Source organism: Pseudorca crassidens, chromosome 6, assembly GCF_039906515.1.
Source record: "Pseudorca crassidens isolate mPseCra1 chromosome 6, mPseCra1.hap1, whole genome shotgun sequence".
NCBI classification, from domain to species: Eukaryota; Metazoa; Chordata; class Mammalia; order Artiodactyla; family Delphinidae; genus Pseudorca; species Pseudorca crassidens.
This window is the reverse complement of record NC_090301.1, coordinates 11,332,282-11,353,206: the sequence shown is the minus strand read 5'-3', so window position 1 is coordinate 11,353,206 and position 20,925 is coordinate 11,332,282. Positions and strand designations below refer to the sequence as shown.

At 36.0% G+C, this 20,925-nt stretch overlaps 1 protein-coding gene across 11 annotated transcripts in view; it reads left to right on the top strand.

Annotated features, from left to right (window-relative positions):
• The window catches only part of AGFG1 (ArfGAP with FG repeats 1), a 71,329-nt gene that overhangs the window by 14,234 nt on the left and 36,170 nt on the right, over window positions 1-20,925 (top strand). For all 11 annotated transcript variants that reach the window (XM_067740333.1, XM_067740340.1, XM_067740335.1 and 8 more), the window contains exon 2: window positions 4,222-4,315. In XM_067740333.1, coding sequence (XP_067596434.1) covers window positions 4,222-4,315 — 94 coding nt within the window. The remainder of the gene's footprint in view (window positions 1-4,221; window positions 4,316-20,925) is intronic.

The following is a 20,925-nucleotide window of genomic DNA, read 5'->3' as shown; positions in this document are numbered from 1 at the left end:
TAAGTATGAATTTTATTTGTCCTGATTTTGATAAGCTGTGCTTCCTATATCTGTAGACGCATGACTTTCATTGGATTTTAAAAAATCTCAGCCGTTAGCTCTTCAAATATTGCCTCTCCTTCATTCTTTCAATTCTGTCTCTCAAAAGCAAGGCCACCCCCACCCCTGTTTTGTTTCCTTTTCTAAAAACACTTGCTTTTTTCCGTCTCCTTAAGTATCTGTGCTGCCTTCTGGGTTATTTCTTATTTCTGTTTTCTAATTCACCAAATCTCTCTTTTGGTGTGTCTTATCTGCTCTTTAACTAATTTGTTGAATTTTTAATTTCCACATTTATAATTTTTCATTTCTGAAAGTTCTGACTTTTAAATTTAACTGTTATTCTGATAATTACACAATTTCCTGTTCATTTTTATTCCATCTTTTGTTTGTTTTAACATTTCCTACATGCTATATTTACTTTGTATTTTGTATTTGATAAATCCAATGGCTAAAGTCTTGGGAAGAGGTGGCATAAAGCTTTTGTTTCTACTGACTCAAGCTCAGTGATTTGTTTTTTTGTTGTGTGATGATTTTTATTATAATCTCATCTTTTATTGAAATTAATATTTTCAAATCCTGATAGCATAATTTATAAATTAGAAATGCATTTCTCTTTTTTTTTTTTTTTTTTGGCGGTACGTGGGCCTCTCACTGTTGTGGCCTCTCCCGTCGCGGAGCACAGGCTCCAGACGCGCAGGCTCTGTGGCCATGAGTCACGGGCCTAGCCGCTCAGTGGCATGTGGCATCTTCCCGGACCAGGGCACGAACCCGTGTCCCCTGTATCAGCAGGTGGACTCTCAACCACTGCGCCACCAGGGAAGTCCAGAAATGCATTTCTCTTGAGAGGATTTGTATATTCTTCTCCTGTGATCTAGGGATACTACCACCCTGAAGCTACTTAATTCTCCATCCAGGGTCTTGGGTTTAACAGGGATATCTCAGGTTTACCTCTCATCTTGTCTTAGTTATTGTTGGTATTTGCCTTCTGAGCAACACTGAATTTTTTGTATGACATGGGCCACTCTTCTGGTTTCAGCTCACTCTTTTTTTTTTTTGGTCTTTTTTTTTCTTTTGGGAAGGGGGGATTCTTTGAGAGCCCCCTTACTTTCTAGAAATGTTAACAATTAGGGTTTTCTTATTTTTTTAAATAATTTATGGGGTGTCATATTTTAGCAGAGGAACCTGTCAAAATATCTAGTCTGCTCTACTATTGTAAGTAGAAATTAATGAGATTAGATATGCAAAGTGGCAATCTAGGTTACTTTAAAAATATTAATTTCCTTCTGTCTTATTAAATTATATTTTGCCTACCAATTTGTATAAGTGTGCTTGACATCATATGGTTACTTTTTGTGGAAACTTTCTTTAATCTCTTCTAAGGGTTTCTATTTTCTGCTATTCTGGAAATAGTAAATTTATGGGAAAATTTAAGTGTTTTGTTGTATATGAGGTAAATGTGTAGAATGTTCTGTAGAAGATTGAACCTAGGTAGAATTTATATCTCAGTAGTGATCCAAAAAATTCTGCTTCTCTCTTCACTTGGTAGTTAACATATTTGATATATTTAGAGCAGTGGTTCTCAAGTAGAAGGACTCTGCTGTCCCATCCCACACCCCTGAGGGACATTTATCAGTATCTTGAAACATTTTTCATTATTCCGACTGGGTTGGGCATGCTTCTGGCATTTAGTGCGTAGAGGCCAGGGATGCTGCCCTACCTCCTACAGTGCACAGGACAGCCCCCTCATGGTAAAGAATTCTCTTGCCTAATATGTCGGTAGTGCCTGATTTAGAGAAATGAGGTAAAGATAAATTGTTGATGCTGGTGGCTATATTTGGGAGGAAAGTTTTCCAGGTTTTTTAGAAAAACTGAAAGAAAGCCTTAACAACTGTTCTGTCGTTTACTTTCTGTAATTCTTCAGCACAGACATTCACATCCATAAAGCCAGGACTAAAAGTCCAAATTTTTTGACTACTACTAGTTAATTGAATTGTTTATTATTTCTTGCAGTTTCTTTTTTTTCTGTTACAGAATAAGTAACAAGTTTTCATTGTGGAAAACTTGGAGAGAATAGAAAATTATAAATAGAAAAAAAATCATTCAGTTCCATAATCTATAAGCAAAGACTGTTAACATTTTGGGGTATTTAGTTTGTTTTCTTTGCAGATATTTTTAATATAGCTTTGAGAATACTATATAATTTTCATCTTAAAACCAAGCATAAGTATGCATAGTTGTACAGTTTTATTGTCGCTTAATCACTTCCCCTTTGATAATGAAGTTTTTTTTTGTTTTTTTTTTTAGTATGAGTGATGTTTGATGAACATCTTGTACATAGTTAAGTTTCAGATTCCTTCTTTAGAATAGATTCCTAAAAGGTTATTACTGGGTCAAAACGCATGAATAAGGTTATTCACAGGTTGGTGAATTTATCCTACTGTCATCCGTGTATGAGACTACATTTTTTACTACAGCCTCATCAGTCTGCATTCTTCTTAAGAAATTGATAGAGTCAGCCTTCTATTTTTTTTACCAAACTATTTTATAGTCATGTTATATCCACATACAAAGCTTTTGGAAGCTAAAAAAGGAAAAATTTTTGCACTGAAGATACAGTTAATCTACCAGAATTAATGGAATATAAAAGAGTAATTAGAGAAACCAATATGAACAAATGTAAAATTTCCTTGGAGTTACTCAATTTATGTAAGTAATCTGCTGACCTGCAAAATTGTGTCTACCAGTTTTGTAAATTGAATCTTATTTTAAGTGCACTGAGAGCGCATTTAAAGAAGCTCTGTAATAGGTCTTCTTGTTAAGTGGGAAAATGTCCTGTCATATTTTGGTTATGAGTATGTTATGGTTTTGTTTGTTTCATAAGTGAGAAAATTTGTTCACTTATTTAAGTAATATGAATACCTTCTTTATGCAAAAATGGGCATTGTGGTATGGTAGGGCCTTGAGATGTATGAGAGAGTAAGCTATACAGTGCAGTGCTTTCATGAGATTACATCTGTATGTAACTTTAGGAGTCAGGGGTTCCCTCATTTGATGATTTGAGAAGTACAGGGATATAATTCATTGCTCCAAACTTTCTTATTCAAACATACACCCTTGTAGCAGTGTTTGACATTTCCTTGTTAGAAAGTTATTCCTTTGCTTTTTTTATTGAAAGGATACTATAAGGGAGATGGAAGGGTAGAGGGTTGGCTGGAACAAGGGTAGAGGCAGTATTAGGGAATAAGGAGAGACAAAGTTGCTAAATGTGAGGGAGGGAGCAGAGGAATCTGAGAGAACAATAATAAGTTAATTCCTTTTCAAATTGTTTTGGAACAAGATAGGACTTGTTAGGATAAATATCATAAATGAATAAGCTGTGAATATGATGAATTTAGTCTTATTCTCATAATACAGATGAATTGGAAAACAAAATGTCCTGCTTTAAAGGAATAATAATGACTTTGCTAAATTTTCACTTTTGGAAATTTAGATGATATCGTTAAAGCCTTAATTTGTGATTGCTAGTTGTAAAGGTACTTGAAAGTAATTCATATGGTAGTTGTTTCTTCATAGTTAAGTTTGGAAGTTTTACTAGGATGAAATTGCTGTGTTCAGTTTCTCCTACTGTGCAATCTTCATAACTGTATTTTATAACTTACCAAGAGCTGGAAGGAAAGTAATTTATTAGTTTAGAACTTAAAGCAAAACAACAAAACCTAACAACGTTTCTCCACTTCGAAATGTGAAACAGATAACGTCCAAACCTGACATATCATTGTCACTTTCTTAGGAAATATGAAAATATTTAAGTAATAACTTTGAATTCTTTACCATTGAGCCCCTCATATATATATTATTCTCCTTCCATCAGACATACACTAAAGCAATATTTGTGTTTCCAAGAAGCTCATGTGTTACAGGTACTGTTTGCTTCTAACTAGGTGGTTACTTGAATTTATCTTTAAATATATTATTTAGTGTGGGTCTGACTAAATTTACATTGACATAACTATTGTGGGGATTAATAGTTTAAGATAACTTTTAAATATTTGTAGTTTATGGAATGAAAACACTGTTCCAAGTTTAAGTGTGCTAATTAAAAATGTTTTGAATTATCTGATACATAATTTTTAAAATACTATAGTTTGTAATAGTAAATCTGTAAAATATTTTATCTTTCAGGCGAGGGTTAAATCCACCACACAGGGTGAAATCCATCTCCATGACAACATTCACACAACAGGAAATTGAATTCCTTCAAAAACATGGAAATGAAGTAAGTGTTTTTTACAATTTTCAACTTTTTTGTTGGTAGTCATTTTAATAAGATTTAATAAGTTGCTTAGAATGGTGAATTTTCACTGTCTAAAAAGTTATTTTTGTATTCTATATTTAGATGTTGTAGAAAGTACTCATTTAATAATGTGTTTAGAATTAATGTCTACTACATAAATATTTTACCTTAAGCCTGAGATGAAACCTGTGTGTAAACTTTGTCACTATTGAATATAAAAGGCATTTTTGGAGGACATCTAGTATTGGAGTAACTGTTAGTTTTTGCTTTAAAAGACAAAATAAGAGAGGGAGAAAGGGAATTAACATTGTGGTATTGTAGTAAACTTTTGTTAGGCTGTTGTGTGATCAGCTTTCACTTGAGGACCCCTCTTTGCTTTTTACGTTTTTAACTTTAGATGTATGTGATGTTTAATATTGAGCAGTGCTCAGTAGGGAGGAGGTTCGTAGTGCTGAGGGGGCAGCCTAGCGTCATGAGGAACTCAGTAAAGATTAGCAGGGGAGCCTTTTCTTTCTACTCTGCTTTAATGGGCTTTCAGGAATTCCATTTTGTTTGCTTTCTTAGTAAAAGTGGTGGTCTACTATTTAAAAAAAAAAACTATAAAATTAACAGCGAAAGCAAGCATATTTTATAATCTTGGGGCAAGGATGAGCCAGTCAACCCAATTGATCAGTAATAGCCATTATTATTTAATATACACTTTAATCACTTCCTAGAAAGGAAATATTATTTTAGTTGTACTACAGTGGTTGCATGTTATTTTGGGGTTTTTTTGGCATGTTTTTGATATGACACAGAAAAGAATTTAAGTCTTAAGATTTTATTAATTTCAATCTTCTTTTTCACCCTCAGAAGATATATGCAAGCGTTTTGTACTCTGCCTCTTTTTTTCCCTAACACTTTGATAGTAGCATCTTAAACTTGCTTGTCTACTTGTGATTCATGTGTGTATATGGTTCTAAAGTAGTAAAGAAGTATAAATTTAAGATTATGAAATATTTTTAAATACATGATTTAGAGAATTGAGCACACACTTTGAAGTTTCCAGACTTTGCCGATAAAAAATTATCTTGAGTAATCAAGTTCCAGACTGATGTAGGTACATTACAGGAAAATCTAAAGCAAGATAAAGGGCAGAAGGTGTGTAATGACAGTAAGTGTAGAAATGTATTTTTGGATTAAAAGACAATTTGAACTATTTGTATAAAGTTTGGGATTAGCCTAGTAGTGCATATTTTAAATTACTTCCTTAGAATTTTGGCCTTCTATACAAAATTTTGGACATCAGAATGGAGTCAGAAATGAAAAAATATTATCTGTTCTTAGATTAAAAATCAGCTGACAGTAGATAAAGTCCGAGTAGTAGAACTGGAAAGGTAACAAACAATGCATTGGAGAAGTAAGTAAAAAACGTTCAAACCTGTCAGTAGATAAGATTAGGTGGAGACTGGTTCCAGAATACTACGATTGAAGGACCTTTTTTTTCTGAAATTGTGGTAAGTACACTTGACATGAGATGTACTCTCTTAAAAAATTTTTAAGTGTAAAATGTAGTATTGTTAACTATAGGCAGAGTGTTGTAAATGGATCTTTAGAACTTACTCATCTTGCATAACTGAACTTTATACCCATTGAAGCAACCACCATTCTGTTTTCTGCTTCTGTGAGTTGGACTGTTTTAGATGCCTCATTTAAGTGGAGTCATGTAGTACTGCTCTTCTGTGACTGGCTTATTTCACTTGGCATAATGTTCTCAAGGTTCAGCCGTACTGTTGCATATGACAGGATTTCTGAAGGAAGTTATTAAGGCTGTAATATCAAAATAAATTTAGAATATATGAAAAGAAATTTTAGGTAACTCATTATATCAAATAGTAGAAACAAAATACAAACAATAGAGATGACTGGAATGGATTTATGAATCTTAAATCCTAAAAAGAGTCATGCAAATTAATAAGCCATTTAAAGCCCTCACCATGGCAGTCACTGTACTAGGTACTTGGATACAGTTATAGAAATGTCACATAGGCTTAGCTGACATAGGGCTCATGGTCTAGTTCGGGAGACAGGTATGTAACAAATAATTACAACAGTGTGTTAGATAATTACTGATAAAGAATAAGAAGTTTCAAAAGTAATGTGGAAGGAGGGACTCAATCTGTTGGTGAAAAGGAGAGGATTGGGAAGATCTCACAGAGGGGGCTGAACATTTGCTGGCTTTTGAGGGTGACTAGGACTTAGGCTGGCAGGAAAAGATATTGCAGGCAGAGCAAACACAGTGCACAAAGAAAAAGAGAAATTTGCAATGGTTCTTACTGCTAGAAAGTGTACCAACCATTTAATTACTTGTTAGGGGAGAAAAACATACTTTCTTGTGTCCCTGAGGACATCTTAGAACCAAAGTATTGGACTAGGTATATTTGATTCTTTACAATATTAGCAATATCTGTGTTCTTAAAATTTCAAGAGATGTATAGAAGGTGAAGATTGATATCATGAAATGCAGGATGATTGGTACAACTTAATAAAAAACTATAGACTTGAAGTACAAGTGCTTTATTATCAGTTTATCTTATTTAAACATTTAAATCTTAAGTATAACATGCATAGAGAAAAAATACAGATCTTTATTTTTTGTTTCAAATTATGTTGCCATATTTGCACTGTGTGTTCTCTCTCAGTAGTCTGAAAAGGACCATACTCAATCATATAAATTTTGGATTAAAAAGAAGATACTGTCATACATCTTGTGCATGAATGGGTTCATGCCTGAAGTTAAAAGATCAAAAAGTATATTAACTGCCAGAAGTCTTGGATCTTCTACCCCTATGAGGAAGTTTTAACGTTCTGAGGGGCATGTGTGGTTGTTACGATTAGGGAACGTTGCTGGCTTAAGCAGACAAGCACCATGGTTGCTGGATGATTCACAAGGTGTTGAATAGAGTTAACCTATATTCCATATGCTTTGGATGTTCCTCCAGACCTTTATAAGTGGGAAAAACCTTTTCACAGTCGGTCTGCATGTATAACTTAAATCTGTTTTATATGCTTTCATTAATAGCCGTGAACAACTTATTGCCAGAAGTCATGCTGCCAAGTCCAGAGTCAAGTGTGGGAGGGGACTACCAAGTTACAGGGCAGAGGGCTTGGATACAGGAAGCCATTAATTGAGACCGTCGATGCAGTGACTTGACACATTTGTATATCTGGGAAAGATTTCACTTTTCATTGAGAACTTTACTAAGAATTGTTCACTGTTTCTGGCAAGTCACAAAACTGATGGCAGCACTACTCACGGCATTTGAGTCATTAATAAAGTACATCTGAATTGGTCTGAGTTGGTAACTGGTAAGCGGATGATGTTATTAGTATTTATAAATATGTATCACGGACACCCTTGATGTTTATAACATATCATTAGTATCTACAGATGTAGTTTACAAGTTACTTGAATATTACTTTAGAATTCTTAGACTCCTACAGTGTGTTCATTGGAGGAGATACGTACATTATCAGGATATAGAACATACTTGCCAGATGTTAGTAAAATATTTTATAACAAAGCACTTTGTGTTTATTGGTGTTGACATTTTTTCCAAAAGTCAGATATTTCACAAAAAATTTCCACATATTTATCTTGTAATGCTTTCTTTTGTATCATGATGTTACTTAAAAAAAATCTTTAGTGGTTTGCTCCATATGTCCTCTTTTATGATGTTGTGGGTCAACCATGGTCCTCTAGTTGAGGGAATTTCACTATTGGGTTAACTTCTGATTATCAAACTTAATGGAAGGAAGGCTGGCTAACAGTGCTATAGATAATTCAGTAAAAGGAAAATGTAGAAGTAATTTTATTTTGAACCATACAGTTTTTCTTTTCTAGTAATAAATTAATCTTCCTAATTATGTTTCAGGACTGAGAGTAAAAGGGTTACTGCTGATGCTCCACAGGCATAAAATCTACATGTAGAAATAAAATCATGCATTCATTGACAGTATTTGATCATCTTTATGCTAGATAAAAAAAATAACCCCCAACCCAGAAGCTAAAGTTTTAAAAAAATCCTTCTTAAACAGTAGACCCATAAGGTAAGGTGTGCTTTTTCCCTGGTTAACATTCATAATTGATTCATTCTTCATTCTTTTTTTTTTTAAATTTATTTATTTTTTATTTTTGTCTGTGTTGGGTCTTCGTTTCTGTGCGAGGGCTTTCTCTAGTGCAGTGAGCAGGGGCTACTCTTCATCACAGTGCGCGGGCCTCTCACTATCGCGGCCTCTCTTGTTTGCGGAGCACAGGCTCCAGACGCTCAGGCTCAGTAGTAGTGGCTCACGGGCCTAGTTGCTCCGCGGCATGTGGGATCTTCCCAGACCAGGGCTCGAACCCGTGTCCCCTGCATTGGCAGGCAGATTCTCAACCACTGCGCCACCAGGGAAGCCCCATTCTTCATTCTTGAAGCAGAGATTTATTAATCATCTACCATGTGCCAGGGATTGTCCTTGGGTGCTAGGGATACTGTCTGTGATTCGTGCCCTCAGGTAAAGTTTACAGTCTACTAGGGGAGAGAGACAGTAAAAATCATTTTTTTCAGTTCCATTTTGGTATAAGAGTGAGAAAGGCCTTCAGTTTAGAGTTGTAAATGCTTGGGATTATGCAGACAGTTTTTTTCAAGAAGTTATACTTATGGCTTAAATAGGCTTTATTTTATGAGACAGCTCTTTAGGCCTTTTGTGTAGTTAAATTGCATCTTTGGGAAGATTGGAGTTATTTTATAATCAGAAACAAGCATTGCCACAAAGAAAAATATTTTGATACCTAAAAAATTTAGAGTTCCAAATTCACATGCTGTGACAGTTTTGCTGGAATATTCAGGTATCATTTTATGATATGTTATACTCAATCTATTATGCTGTTAAATAGGACACTAATGGTTATTTCCTAAATCATCCTGTCTTATAAACTTATAATAAGTGATGGTCATTCTCAATACAGAACAGTGGACTCTGTAAAGTAGAAGACCAATATCAGAAAGAGCCCGTAGGCCATTACCATAGTAAAGACAATGAGCTTTTGAATTAATCCTGAATCAGGGCATGGAGCTGTCAGGTAGTTTCAAAGTGTTGTATTCATTTCTTTTAAGTTTGATTAAAAACTAAACAATCTAACCCAACTGCAGCTCTCTAGGGAAATTGATAAAATTTGGGCTGGGCCTATTAAAAGAGTACTTGAAGTGCAGTGGTCTTGTGCAGAAAGGATTGGATTTGGACTTGGAAGGTTGAGAACGATGGACAAGATGCCTCTGAGCCTCAGTTTCTACAAGTGTAAAATAATAACAGTATCTTAATATAGAAAGGCTAGAATAATTTGAGCTCAAGCAACCTGTGAAAGTTCCCAGCATATTTCTTATTTTTTTATTTATTTATTTTTTTGCGGCACGCGGGCCTCTCACTGTTGTGGCCTCTCCCATTGCGGAGCACAGGCTCCGTATGCACAGGCTCAGCGGTCATGGCTCACGGGCCCAGCCGCTCTGCGGCATGTGGGATCTTCCCGGACCAGGGCACGAACCCGTGTCCCCTGCATCGGCAGGCGGACTCTCAACCACTGCGCCACCAGGGAAGCCCTCCCAGCATATTTCTTATAGAATAATATAGATATTCAGATGTTTGTTGAATCAGAATCTAAGATAGTAGAAGGTATAGAAGGATTATCAATATTTTTTTTTTGACTTTTTGTTCAGAGTGGTTTCATTAGGGGAATTTTTCAGTTTTCTTAGAATACAGTAGCATCATTTACATTAATTTTAGCTTATGTATTTAAACTCTTGGAGCATTTTAATTATATGCTGAGCTTAAATAATATTAGTAAAATTTGGCAGTTATTTTAGTAACAGCATATTAAATGTCACTATTGAGTGGCAGAGTTAAGTTACATACTCATTAATCCAGGGTCTACAGTTACTTTGCTGTCTGTACAGAGGTTGGCAAAACTGTTTCTGTAAATGGCCAGATGGTAAATATTGAAGGCCACCTACGTACAGTCTCTGTTGTATATTCTTGTTAGAAAAAATCTTTAAAAAGTAACCCTTTAAATATGCATAAACCAAATGATCAGGGGCAGTACAAAAATAGGCCAGTGACCCAAATTTGATCTGCAGGTGGTTGATTATAGACTCCTTGGTCTATGGAATTCCAAAGTTTTCAGTTCTCAATATAAATTCTTTTATAACCTTGCTTCTTTTCCTAGTTAATCTTTTTCTTGCTTCATTACCAATAGAAATGTTTGAACGCCAGTGGTTTCTGTATCCCACTTTTCTTGCCATTTTGCTCAAGCTGAATCATTTATCCTGAATCTGTTTTTCAAGACCTATCAAAGTTTTTACCCTTCCATCAAGTCTTTCAGGAGAATTTTAGCCCACAGGGACTAACACCCCCCTGCCCCCCATACTTTAAGCTTTTTTTTTTTTTTAATATAGCATTGACTCTAAGATTTTACACAATTTTTTTTTATTGCTCTCATAGTTTCTTCTGTATTGGTCTTATTACCTTCAAAACATTATAGACATTTCCATGGCATAATCTTATATACTTCTTCATTATACCTAGAGCAGTGAGAATGTATGAATGTGTGTGTTTGTGTGTGTGTGTACATATATGTAAATGTGTTTATTTTAAATTTTATTTTAATTTTATTTGTTTTATTATTATTATATTTGTAAAAATTCCTGGGCTTTACTCCTCAGAGATTCTGACCCTGGGTGTGGGGTGGGGCAGAGGAGTGTCTGTCTGCATTTTCAGCCAGAAGCCCCATGTGATTCTGTTGCTGATGGCTACAGACCACCTTTTGAGAGAACCAGTACAGTAACTAAAGGCTCCATCCAGTCTAGACTCAAAATAATCTGTGGTCTAGTTTCGGCACCACTAATTGATAAGCCTTGTTACCTTGGGGAAACTACTTTTCCCTGAGCTTCATTTTCCTTTGTACACTATGGGAAGTACCTGTCCTGCCTATTTGATGAGGTTGATTTGAAGGTAGTACGTGTGAAAACATTTTGAAAACTGATGTATTATGTAGATGTAAGATGTCAGTTTTAAGTGCAAATGTACTTTTTCATTGACTTCTAAGCTCAGGGGGAAAAAAGTATATAGGAAAATGGTGTGCTTTGAACTGAATTTAGTTTAGGGAGATTTTTGCAGAATTACAGTCAATATGATGGTATTAATCAGTATGAAAAGTTAATTCAATAATAATAGTAACATTTCAAAAAATTTTAACTAAAAATATGTAATTATTTGAGAGACTAGATTCCTAGTGAGATATTTGAGGTTTAAAACCATCTAGCTAAAATATCGAAGCATGTTCTGTATTAAAGAGGCTATTTGTTTAACTCCTGCATATTTATGAAGAAACACATATTTTAAAGTTTGACCTCTATTTTGAAAGAAAGGCGAGGTGTTAAGTTTCTAAAAATTCTGCTGAATCAAATCAGTAATGACATAGTAATCTTTAAAATATTCAGATTGCATTCTTTGATATTAGTTGTTGGCTTTCAGAGAAATATCTAATGATACTAATTAACAAAAAGAATGTTGGAAATGTTATCTTTGTTTTGTACATATTGTAGCTTGTTGATCTTTCTGAGTGATGACTGAAAACTCAAGAGTATTGTAGAAGGAGCTGGACGGTAGTTTGTAACTACTCTGAGCATTTATTTAACTTTTTATTGCATTTGTATCCCAGGTCATATTATTTATTTCCTTCTAACTCTTTGCTTCAGCCATTCTAGCTTCCTCTCATCTCTCAGCTTTTGGTTCTTTCTTTCTTGCCATTAAGTATGTTATCTTTTTTTTTTTTAAATCTTACTTGAATCTAATTAAAAATAAAATTATTCATTCTTTTTGTTCTTTTTTAAACTTTTTGTTGTGGAGCTGCTCATATATCTACACAGCAGACAGAATAATGTACCAAACTCCTGTCCCTTTTTTATTATGTGAAGCAGATCTGAGACATACAATTTTCCTCTGTAAATTCAGGAACTAGATGTTATCTCTAAAAAAGGACTTTAAAAGAATATATAACTCCATATCGTTTTCATATCCATAGAAACTAATAGTAATCTAATTACATAGCCAGTGTTCAAGTTTCCTTTTATTTCATAAATTTCCTTTTTTCTCTTCCCTTAAGCATATGTTTGAATAGAGATGCAAGTAAGGCTCACATGTTATGAGTGGTTAATATGGGTTTTGAAACTCTGACAAAGGATTGGAGGCTAGATGGGTCAGACTTTGGCCTGCCTAGGCCTGGCTGGGACCAGGCAACTTCCTGGGGCCTGTACCAACCACTTGGTCTGTGGGATAAAGTCAGGTTTGTGCCAGGACAGTGGGGGCCTCAGACCAGGTGGTTACTCTGGGGCTGGATACACTGTAACTGGGGGCCCTTCCAGCTCAAGTCCCTGGGAAACATAGCAGTTGAGGTGAATTCCAAGCTTTGCAGTCAAACTCATAGTACAAGTTCTCCCGGTACATATCTGAGTTGTAGTCTTTCACATGTGTCTTCCATTGCTCCAGCATCACCTGCTACCAGGCTGCTGAAAATCAATGTTGGGTTCTTACTATAGAGCAGGAATGCTAGTTGGTTGCTAGGACCAACCAACAGCCAACAACTGGCATTCATCTTGGCAACAGAAGATTCCATCTGGATGCAGGGTGCTTAATGAGCTGGTAAGAAGGAACTTAAGAAAAGCTCTGGAGCCATAGAGTTTTGACGAATTGGTGATGACATCGAAGGTTTTTTGGTTCTGTTTCATGAAATTCAAGCCATCCTGCACAGGCAAGATCATCTTTGGGTAGTAGTAGCCATAGGCCATGCCCGGCAGGAACTTCTTAGAGATTTAGATGGTATCTTTTGTCAGTTTTCTCCTAGACCATGGGCTCCACCAGTTCCCCAGGGATGATCTCTTACTGGCCTGTGATGCTAGGATTTTTCCAAGGATGGGGTGGGTGTGAGCAGTCATCTTCTGGCACTGGAACCTGTCCTGCCTTGTGCCACCTAACTGCAGTATGGTGCCATAAGTCTTACTGAAGGTGAGCAAGGCCTCCTGGTAGTGTGAGCGCTGTAGCTGCTCTGCTTGAGGGGGGCCTGGTTGGGTTATCTGCTAAGTTGTCTCTCATACCCCCCTCTCATGGATGGCCATAGCAAGATCTTGTCCCCGGCAGAGGCTGCTCAAAGCCACAACACAATGGCCATATTTGGCTGTCTTCTGCCCCCTCACCTCTCAACATTTTATTATGAGAAATACATAAAACTTTAAAAATTATGCAGGCACATTAAACACGGTGCTGTATTTGCGCTAGCAAATATCTGTGTGTGTCTCCATTTGGTCATCCACCTTATATTTTTCTTGCATTTCAAAGTAATTTGCAAACATTAGTTCATATCACCCCTAAAATCTTATATATATCATTAATTAGAATTCGATATTTGTTAAGATTTTTTTGAGGTATAATTTATGCACAGTGAATGTAAAAGTCATAATTGTACCTTTGGAAGAGTTTTGATAAATGTATCCAGTTTGGTAACCCAAAGTCCTATAAAGATATAGAACATGACCATCATTCCCCCAGAGTTCCCCTAACATCTCTTCCTGTTCAGTCCCTCCCCTTTCCAGAGGCAACCACTGTTTTGATTTTTATTCATACTCATATAAAGAAAATAATTAAGAATGCTTTTTTTGTTCTACAAATAAAAAATACTGGAAAGGGTATGGAGAAAAGGGACCCCTCCTACACTCTTGGTAGAAAGGTAAATTGGTGCAGCTGCTATGGAAAACAGTATGGAGGTTCCTCAAAAAGCTAAAAATAGAGTTGTCCTATGATCCAGCAATTCCTCTCCTCGACATATATCCAGACAAAACTATAATTCAGAAAGATAGATGCATCCCTATGTTCATAGAAGCACTATTCACAATAGCCAAGACATGAAAACAACATGTGTTCATCAGCAGATGAATGAATAAAGATGTGATACATATACACAGTGGAATACTACTCAGCCATAAAAAGGAATGAAATAATGCCATTTACAGCAGACATGGGGGACCTAGAGATTATTGTACTACGTGAAGTAAGTCAGAAGACTTATCATATGATATCAAGTATATGTAGAATCTAAAAAAATGTTACAAATGAATTTACTTACAAAGCAGAAACAGACTTAGAAAACAAACTTATGGTTACCAAAGGGGAAAGGTGAGGGGGAAGGATAAATTAGGAGCTTGGGGTTAACATATACACACTGCAATATATAAAATAGATAATCAACAAGGACCTACTGATTGCCTTTTCTTTTGATTATGGATCACACTCTCTTGTGTATCTAGTGATTTTGGATTATATCTAGAGCATCAGCAAATGGTAGGTTGTAGAGCCTCTGGGTTCTGTCTTGTTTGTCCAGAAAGTATTCGTTTTGTTTGTTTTGTTCACTTTTTACTTTAGCAAACTCTGCCTTTCCTGGTGGGAGCCAGTTGAAATCTCTGTTTAGTTCTTTTAGTCCTTAATTGAACTGCTTTGAATTGTCCCTGTACATTCCTCGATCAGGGGTGAGCCAGAGATTTGTGCAAAGTTGTTATGCAAGTTTTGCAGCTCTCCCTTCTTGGACATACCCTTCACTTTACAGTTGCTGTGGTTGTGCACTCTGTCTTTAACCTTTTAGATTTGTAGATTTCTCCTTGAGTTTTGGCAGCTCTGCTTGGCAGAGGTCTGCTTTCAAATGATGATCTTTAAAAAAAGAGTAGATACTTAGTGCTGTTTCTTTCTTACAGGTGTTGACTCTTCTCCAGAATCTGTTTACCTTGTGGTTGCTTTCTAGTGTCTTCTGATAATCCTTATAATGTGTGCTGAGTTTATAGTTGTTAATTTCTGGGAGCTGGGTTTTAATTTGAGCTACACTGACGTTACTGGAAGTGGAACCTGCTCTGCTTGTCTTTTAACTTTTTTTTTTATTCTATAAGTTTCCCCTTCAGTTATTCTCTTCTCTCTCCCCCTCCCTTTTTCCTTCTCTCAGCTCAGTCATTTTTCAGTAGTGTCCCACTATCACGATTTTGCTGATTCCATCCATGCAGTGTCAGTGTTCCTCTGTCATCTCAGTTGCCTATAAATTGATAGTCGGATCTAGTAGCTTCCTAAGATTCACATTTAATTGGGGGAAGAGGGAAGACTCAGTGTTTCATAGGTTAGATGGTGTGTTCTTTTGTGGAGAAACACATTTTCGTGTTGTTGTCTGTGTTGAGAGGGGGTGGCTGATACTCTATGCCTACGTCCATTAGTAGGGATTGTAAAATGGTGATAACTTAGTCTGGGAACCTGTAAGGGGATCCTTGAGACCTTTACAGGGGTTCTCTGAGGTCAAAATTTTTTTAATAATAATTCTAAGACTTGATTTGCTGTATTTACTCCCAGTCTCATGATTATACAGTGGAGTTTTCCAGAAGCTACATAACATAACAATGCAGAAGCTGATCAGAAATCAGCTGTCTTCTATTTAAACAGGTATTAATGAAATTTGCAAAAATATAAAGCAGTGCCACTCTTCTCACTAATTTTTGCTCTAGAAAATATAGCTATTTTTACAATTAAAAGTTAGTTACATTAACATACAATAGTTTTATTGCTGTTAAAAGTACATTAATATTGCCTAGGATGTGGGAGTAGGGGTAATGTAGAGTGACTGCTAATGGATATGGGATTTCTTTAGACGATAATAAAAATGTTCTAAAATTGAGCTGTGCTGGTGGCACAACTCTTGAATGTACTAAAAACATTAAATTGTACACTTTAAATAGGTGAATTATATGTTATACAAATTATATCTCAATAAAGCTTCTAAAAAGTAAAAAAAAAGTACATTAAAACTGTTTCTCATAAGTATCAGTAGAGTGCACATAAACAAAGCCATTTATGGTCCTCAACATTTAACTGTTTTCAAAATGAGTTAGTTCTGTAGCATCTCCCACAGTGACCAGTCAGGGTGTGTGTGTGTGTGTGTATACAATAAATTGGTCATGTATAGATATCATTGTGAAATTGTTTATTTGACTTATTTCAGTCAGTAGCAGTTATTCTTGTTGATGTTCAGTTGTCCCCTTTGGACAATGAGATAATCTGTTTTGGAAACCTACTATAACTTCTGCAAATCTCATTTTTACTTAGAAGAGCTTTCCCTAAATTTTCCTTTTCCTCTTCTTATATTAACCTGTGAGCCATCTGTCTATTTTCAAATATTCAAAGAAAACTAAATGTTTCTTCTTCTCATGATTGATTTATGTAGAATACGGTACAGATCACGTTTACTTCAGAGACTTGTTTTGCATTTGGGCCAGTTAATCTCTCTGTTCATTTGCCAAGGGCTACATTCCCAACCTTAGTCAAGTGCCTGGCAAATGCATGCCTTCAGTCACCAGGACAACCAGACAATAGAATGTCAGTCCAAATCAATCACTATTATTGAGCCTTAGATGAAGCTAAACAGTGGATGAGTAGTGTTCATGCTAGAGGTGGTGCTCTGGTATTGATGCTATCCCTAAACCATTGATAATCCACGGACAGTTCTTCATATCAAGACAAGTAAATAAAACTTCTTAATATTCAGTTCTAAATGAAGTATCAGACCAACTTGCCCAATTCTCCCTTGCTCACCTCTGTGTTTATTCTTGTTATATTCTGAAAAATGTAAAAAATGTAAAACTTGCCCTGTAGGGAGAGAAACATAAACTTTTGGTAATTTTTCCTTCTTGGCAAGCTTGCTTATCAGATTCATACTGTCTTAGGGAATGAGAATGCTTTGCTTTAAGAGACTTCACAAATTAAGTTTAGAACAAATGGAACCAAAACGTTGGTGGGAATTTTTTTTTTAATACCATTTTAGAAAATGGTTCTAAAGTTTATCCAAAAGCTCAAAAAAAGTAAAACTAGCTGGAAAGAATTTATAAAGCAAGGAGTAAATAGGATTGGCTCTAGTAGATACTAAATATGTCTCTGTGTTTATAGGCAGTAATTTGCAATGTAAACTTGAAGTAATTAATTACAGTAATCTGAAGCTAGTGCAGGGCCTAGTAGACTAGATCTGTAGAATAGATCCTGAGATATACTATAATCCTTATGTATATTAAATATGTATATGAAGTTATTATAAAATAAATTAAGTTCATCAGTCTGCTGTGGAAGGAATTCGTTATTCAATAAATGGAGAATCAATTAGAATGTTAACTGACATGGTACGCCAAGATAAGTTTCAGAAAAATTTTAGAGTTAGGAAGCCATAAAAATATAGAAAATAGTCTCAAAGTATTTCCCTACAAGATACTTATTAATCTTAAGGGGAAAAATAGTGACTTTACTGTGGAGAAATCTGGCCTATATTGTTTTAACCAAGTGATTAAAGTTAACATCCCCAGGAATGGGACAAACTGACATCATGTGCTTCCTGATATGATGCACTGGGAAGGATACAACATTACTTATGTGGTATTCCTTCCCAAAATGCGTAACATAAATGTAATTATGAGGAAACCTAAATTAAGGAACGTACTATAAAATAACTGACTTGTACTCTTCAGAGATGTCAAGGTCATTAAAGACAAAAACAGACTAAGGAACGGTTCCCGATTAAAGGAGACAAGACAGTTATGGATACTGTACCAGGAGAACTTTTTCCATTTGCTGTTAAGGATACTGTTAAGATAATGGTTAGTCTGTGGATTAGATAGTAATAGTATAAAGTGTTAATTTCCTGATTTTGATAATTGTGTTACGGTTATAGGAAAGAATGTCCTCATTTTTAGGAGGTACACATTTAGAGGTAAAAGGTTCATGTCTGAACCTTTAAATGGTTCCAAAACTTTTTTTGGAGAGAGAATGATAAAGCAAATGTTAATCTTAGAGACTCTAGGTAAACAGTACATGGGACTTCTTTCCACTACAATTGCAACTTTTCTGTATAACAGATTATTTCATAACTAAAAGGCAGGCAAAACTAAATGGTAGTGTTTAAGGTTAGCTGACTACATATTTAACATTTAAATGTGTGGAGACTTTATAGACTAAAAGCAATGGAAGAAATCACAAAAGTAAAAATGGCAAATTTAGCTAAAACATGGAAACTTACTAAAGACATGGCATACAAAATTGAAAGAGCAATACCGGGTACAGGGTAATTTACATATGTCATCTTAGTTTGATAAAATAGGGCAGTTGATAATCTTTCCCCAATACTTGTCCCTTTGCTAATATACTAAATCTTACATTTTTAAAGCTGTTTATAATTTATAAAGCACATTCATGAATAGATGTGTGTTTAGGAGGCGAGGGGCAGCTTAGCAAGCTCATGCTCCTTACTGAAGAAAGGCGGGAAGGCTCCCTCTCCTGGGAAAACCACAAAACACACACACAACACACAAAACACACAGCTGTTTGGACTAAGAATGGATGCCTAACCCTAGGGGCCAGGGACTAATCAGATCCTCTCTTTTACGAAATTGAATTAAGGTTCACAAAGGCTGGACTGAAAAGGTGAATCACTTAACCGAAAAGGCAGTATGTAGTTGGGCCATGTGCAGTCTTAACAAGTAAACAGGAAAAAAAAAATGTACTAAGATAAGCAAGAGCAGGGATTAGACATAGTATGAGAAACAAAAGTGATAAACTATATGTTTGCAGGGGGCGGGGTGTGGAGAAGGGCTTTGGAAACAGGTAATCAGACTGCCTAGGTCCCAGATGGCTTCCTGTTTGCAGTGCAGGTTCCCATGTTTTAAGTGTTACTGTTCACTTTGCATAAACTTGTTTTATCTGATCAAATGTGGCTGAGTTTTGGTTCTTTGCAACCTACCTGGAATGCAATTCTGACATTAGAGACATTAAATGAAACAAGGCATGGGAGTGTGCTGTGAGTTGTATATACTGACTTACCGTAGGTGTTTGAATTAGATCTGCCGGTCTCCTTCACAACTCACAAACACTTGCAGTTAAGGTTTATTGCTATTTCCACTTCATTTAATTTCTCTCTAGTATCCTAAATATTTTCTTCTTTTATCTTTTCTATTTCTTTGTAATTATCAGGTTTTTTTTTTTTTTTTTTTTTTTTTTGCGGTACGTGGGCCTCTCACTGCTGTGGCCTGTCCCGTTGCGGAGCACAGGCTCTGGACACACAGGCTCTGGACGCGCAGGCTCAGCGGCCATGGCTCACGGGCCCAGCCGCTCCGTGGCACGTGGGATCTTCCCGGACCGGGGCACGAACCCGTGTCCCCTGCATCGGCAGGCGGACTCTCAACCACTGCGCCACCAGGGAAGCCCCAATTATCAGTTATTTTGAAAAGTGTTACTCTCTCCCTGAAACTCAAACTCTGGTACTTTTCTCCTTTATTCTCAAGTGAATGGGTTTGTATAATAAATTGGCCCTTAGATAGTCCTCACTCTTGGAAAGTTCTTCCTGCAGGGAAGGGCTTCTTTCATTTTATGTTCATCTCTCTGTTGTTATTCCCCATGCACATTATAACACAGACCTCAAAAACAGGCTTTTATTTATTATACTATTTAAATCATTATTATTCTTGGATGCTGGGATGGTATCATAGTAAGTCCACGTTGCATGTAATTCAGGCATCGGCAAGCTTTTTCTATAAAGAGCCAGATAGTAAATATTAGGCTTTTGTATCATACAGTCTCTGTTGCAGCTACCTAGCAAAGCAGCCCTAGACAATAGATAAACAAGCGGACATGGCTGTGTTCCAATGAAACTTCAGCTTTAAACACAGGCTGTAGGCCAGATTTAGCCTGGGAGGTGTAATTTGCTAACCTTTGGCCTAAATTTGATTTGAGAATTTGGATCATTGAATTTATTACTTCTGTGTAAGTTGGTAAGCTGAATGTTCTAGGTCAGCATGTATATTTTAGACAGAACGAAGGGGAAAAAAAGATAATTTCCACTGTACATATATTTCTGGGCTGTTAGGAAGTTGCTTCCACCCATGCACCAGATATTTATTTAGTGTCTGCTCTATGTTTGGCAGGCACTGAGAATACAGATAGTGGCAAATCGGAGAGAAGGTTCCTGCCACGTGAAATTTACATTTAGAAGTTGTGAGATAAAGGTCTGTGAAAATAAATAATACATTGTGATAACGTTTATATTAGTTTTGGTGTGGGGAATGTTACCCCTTTGGAATGGTGGTCAGGGAAGACTTCATGAGGGGGCCTTTGTGGCTGGAAAGAGCGATGATGTAAGATGAGTTTGGAGAGTTAATCAGGCGTGAGATCCTATGGGGCCTAAACAGGTGGTGATGAAGAATTTGATTCTTAGGCTGAGGAAGCCATTATAAAGTAGTTTGTGCTTAAATTAAAAAACAACAACAACAAACTAGGATTAAATAAATTGGATTTGATGTCTCATAAATCTGATACTCCCTCACATACCCAAATTATCTGTCTGGTTCACAAAGGCTCTGGTGTCTCGGTGGTCTGCACATGCAGCTTGTGCATGCCTGTTTTCAATGACTCAGTTGCATATGTTCTAATTCTTGCTAAAACGTTTTGTAAAACCAAATTTT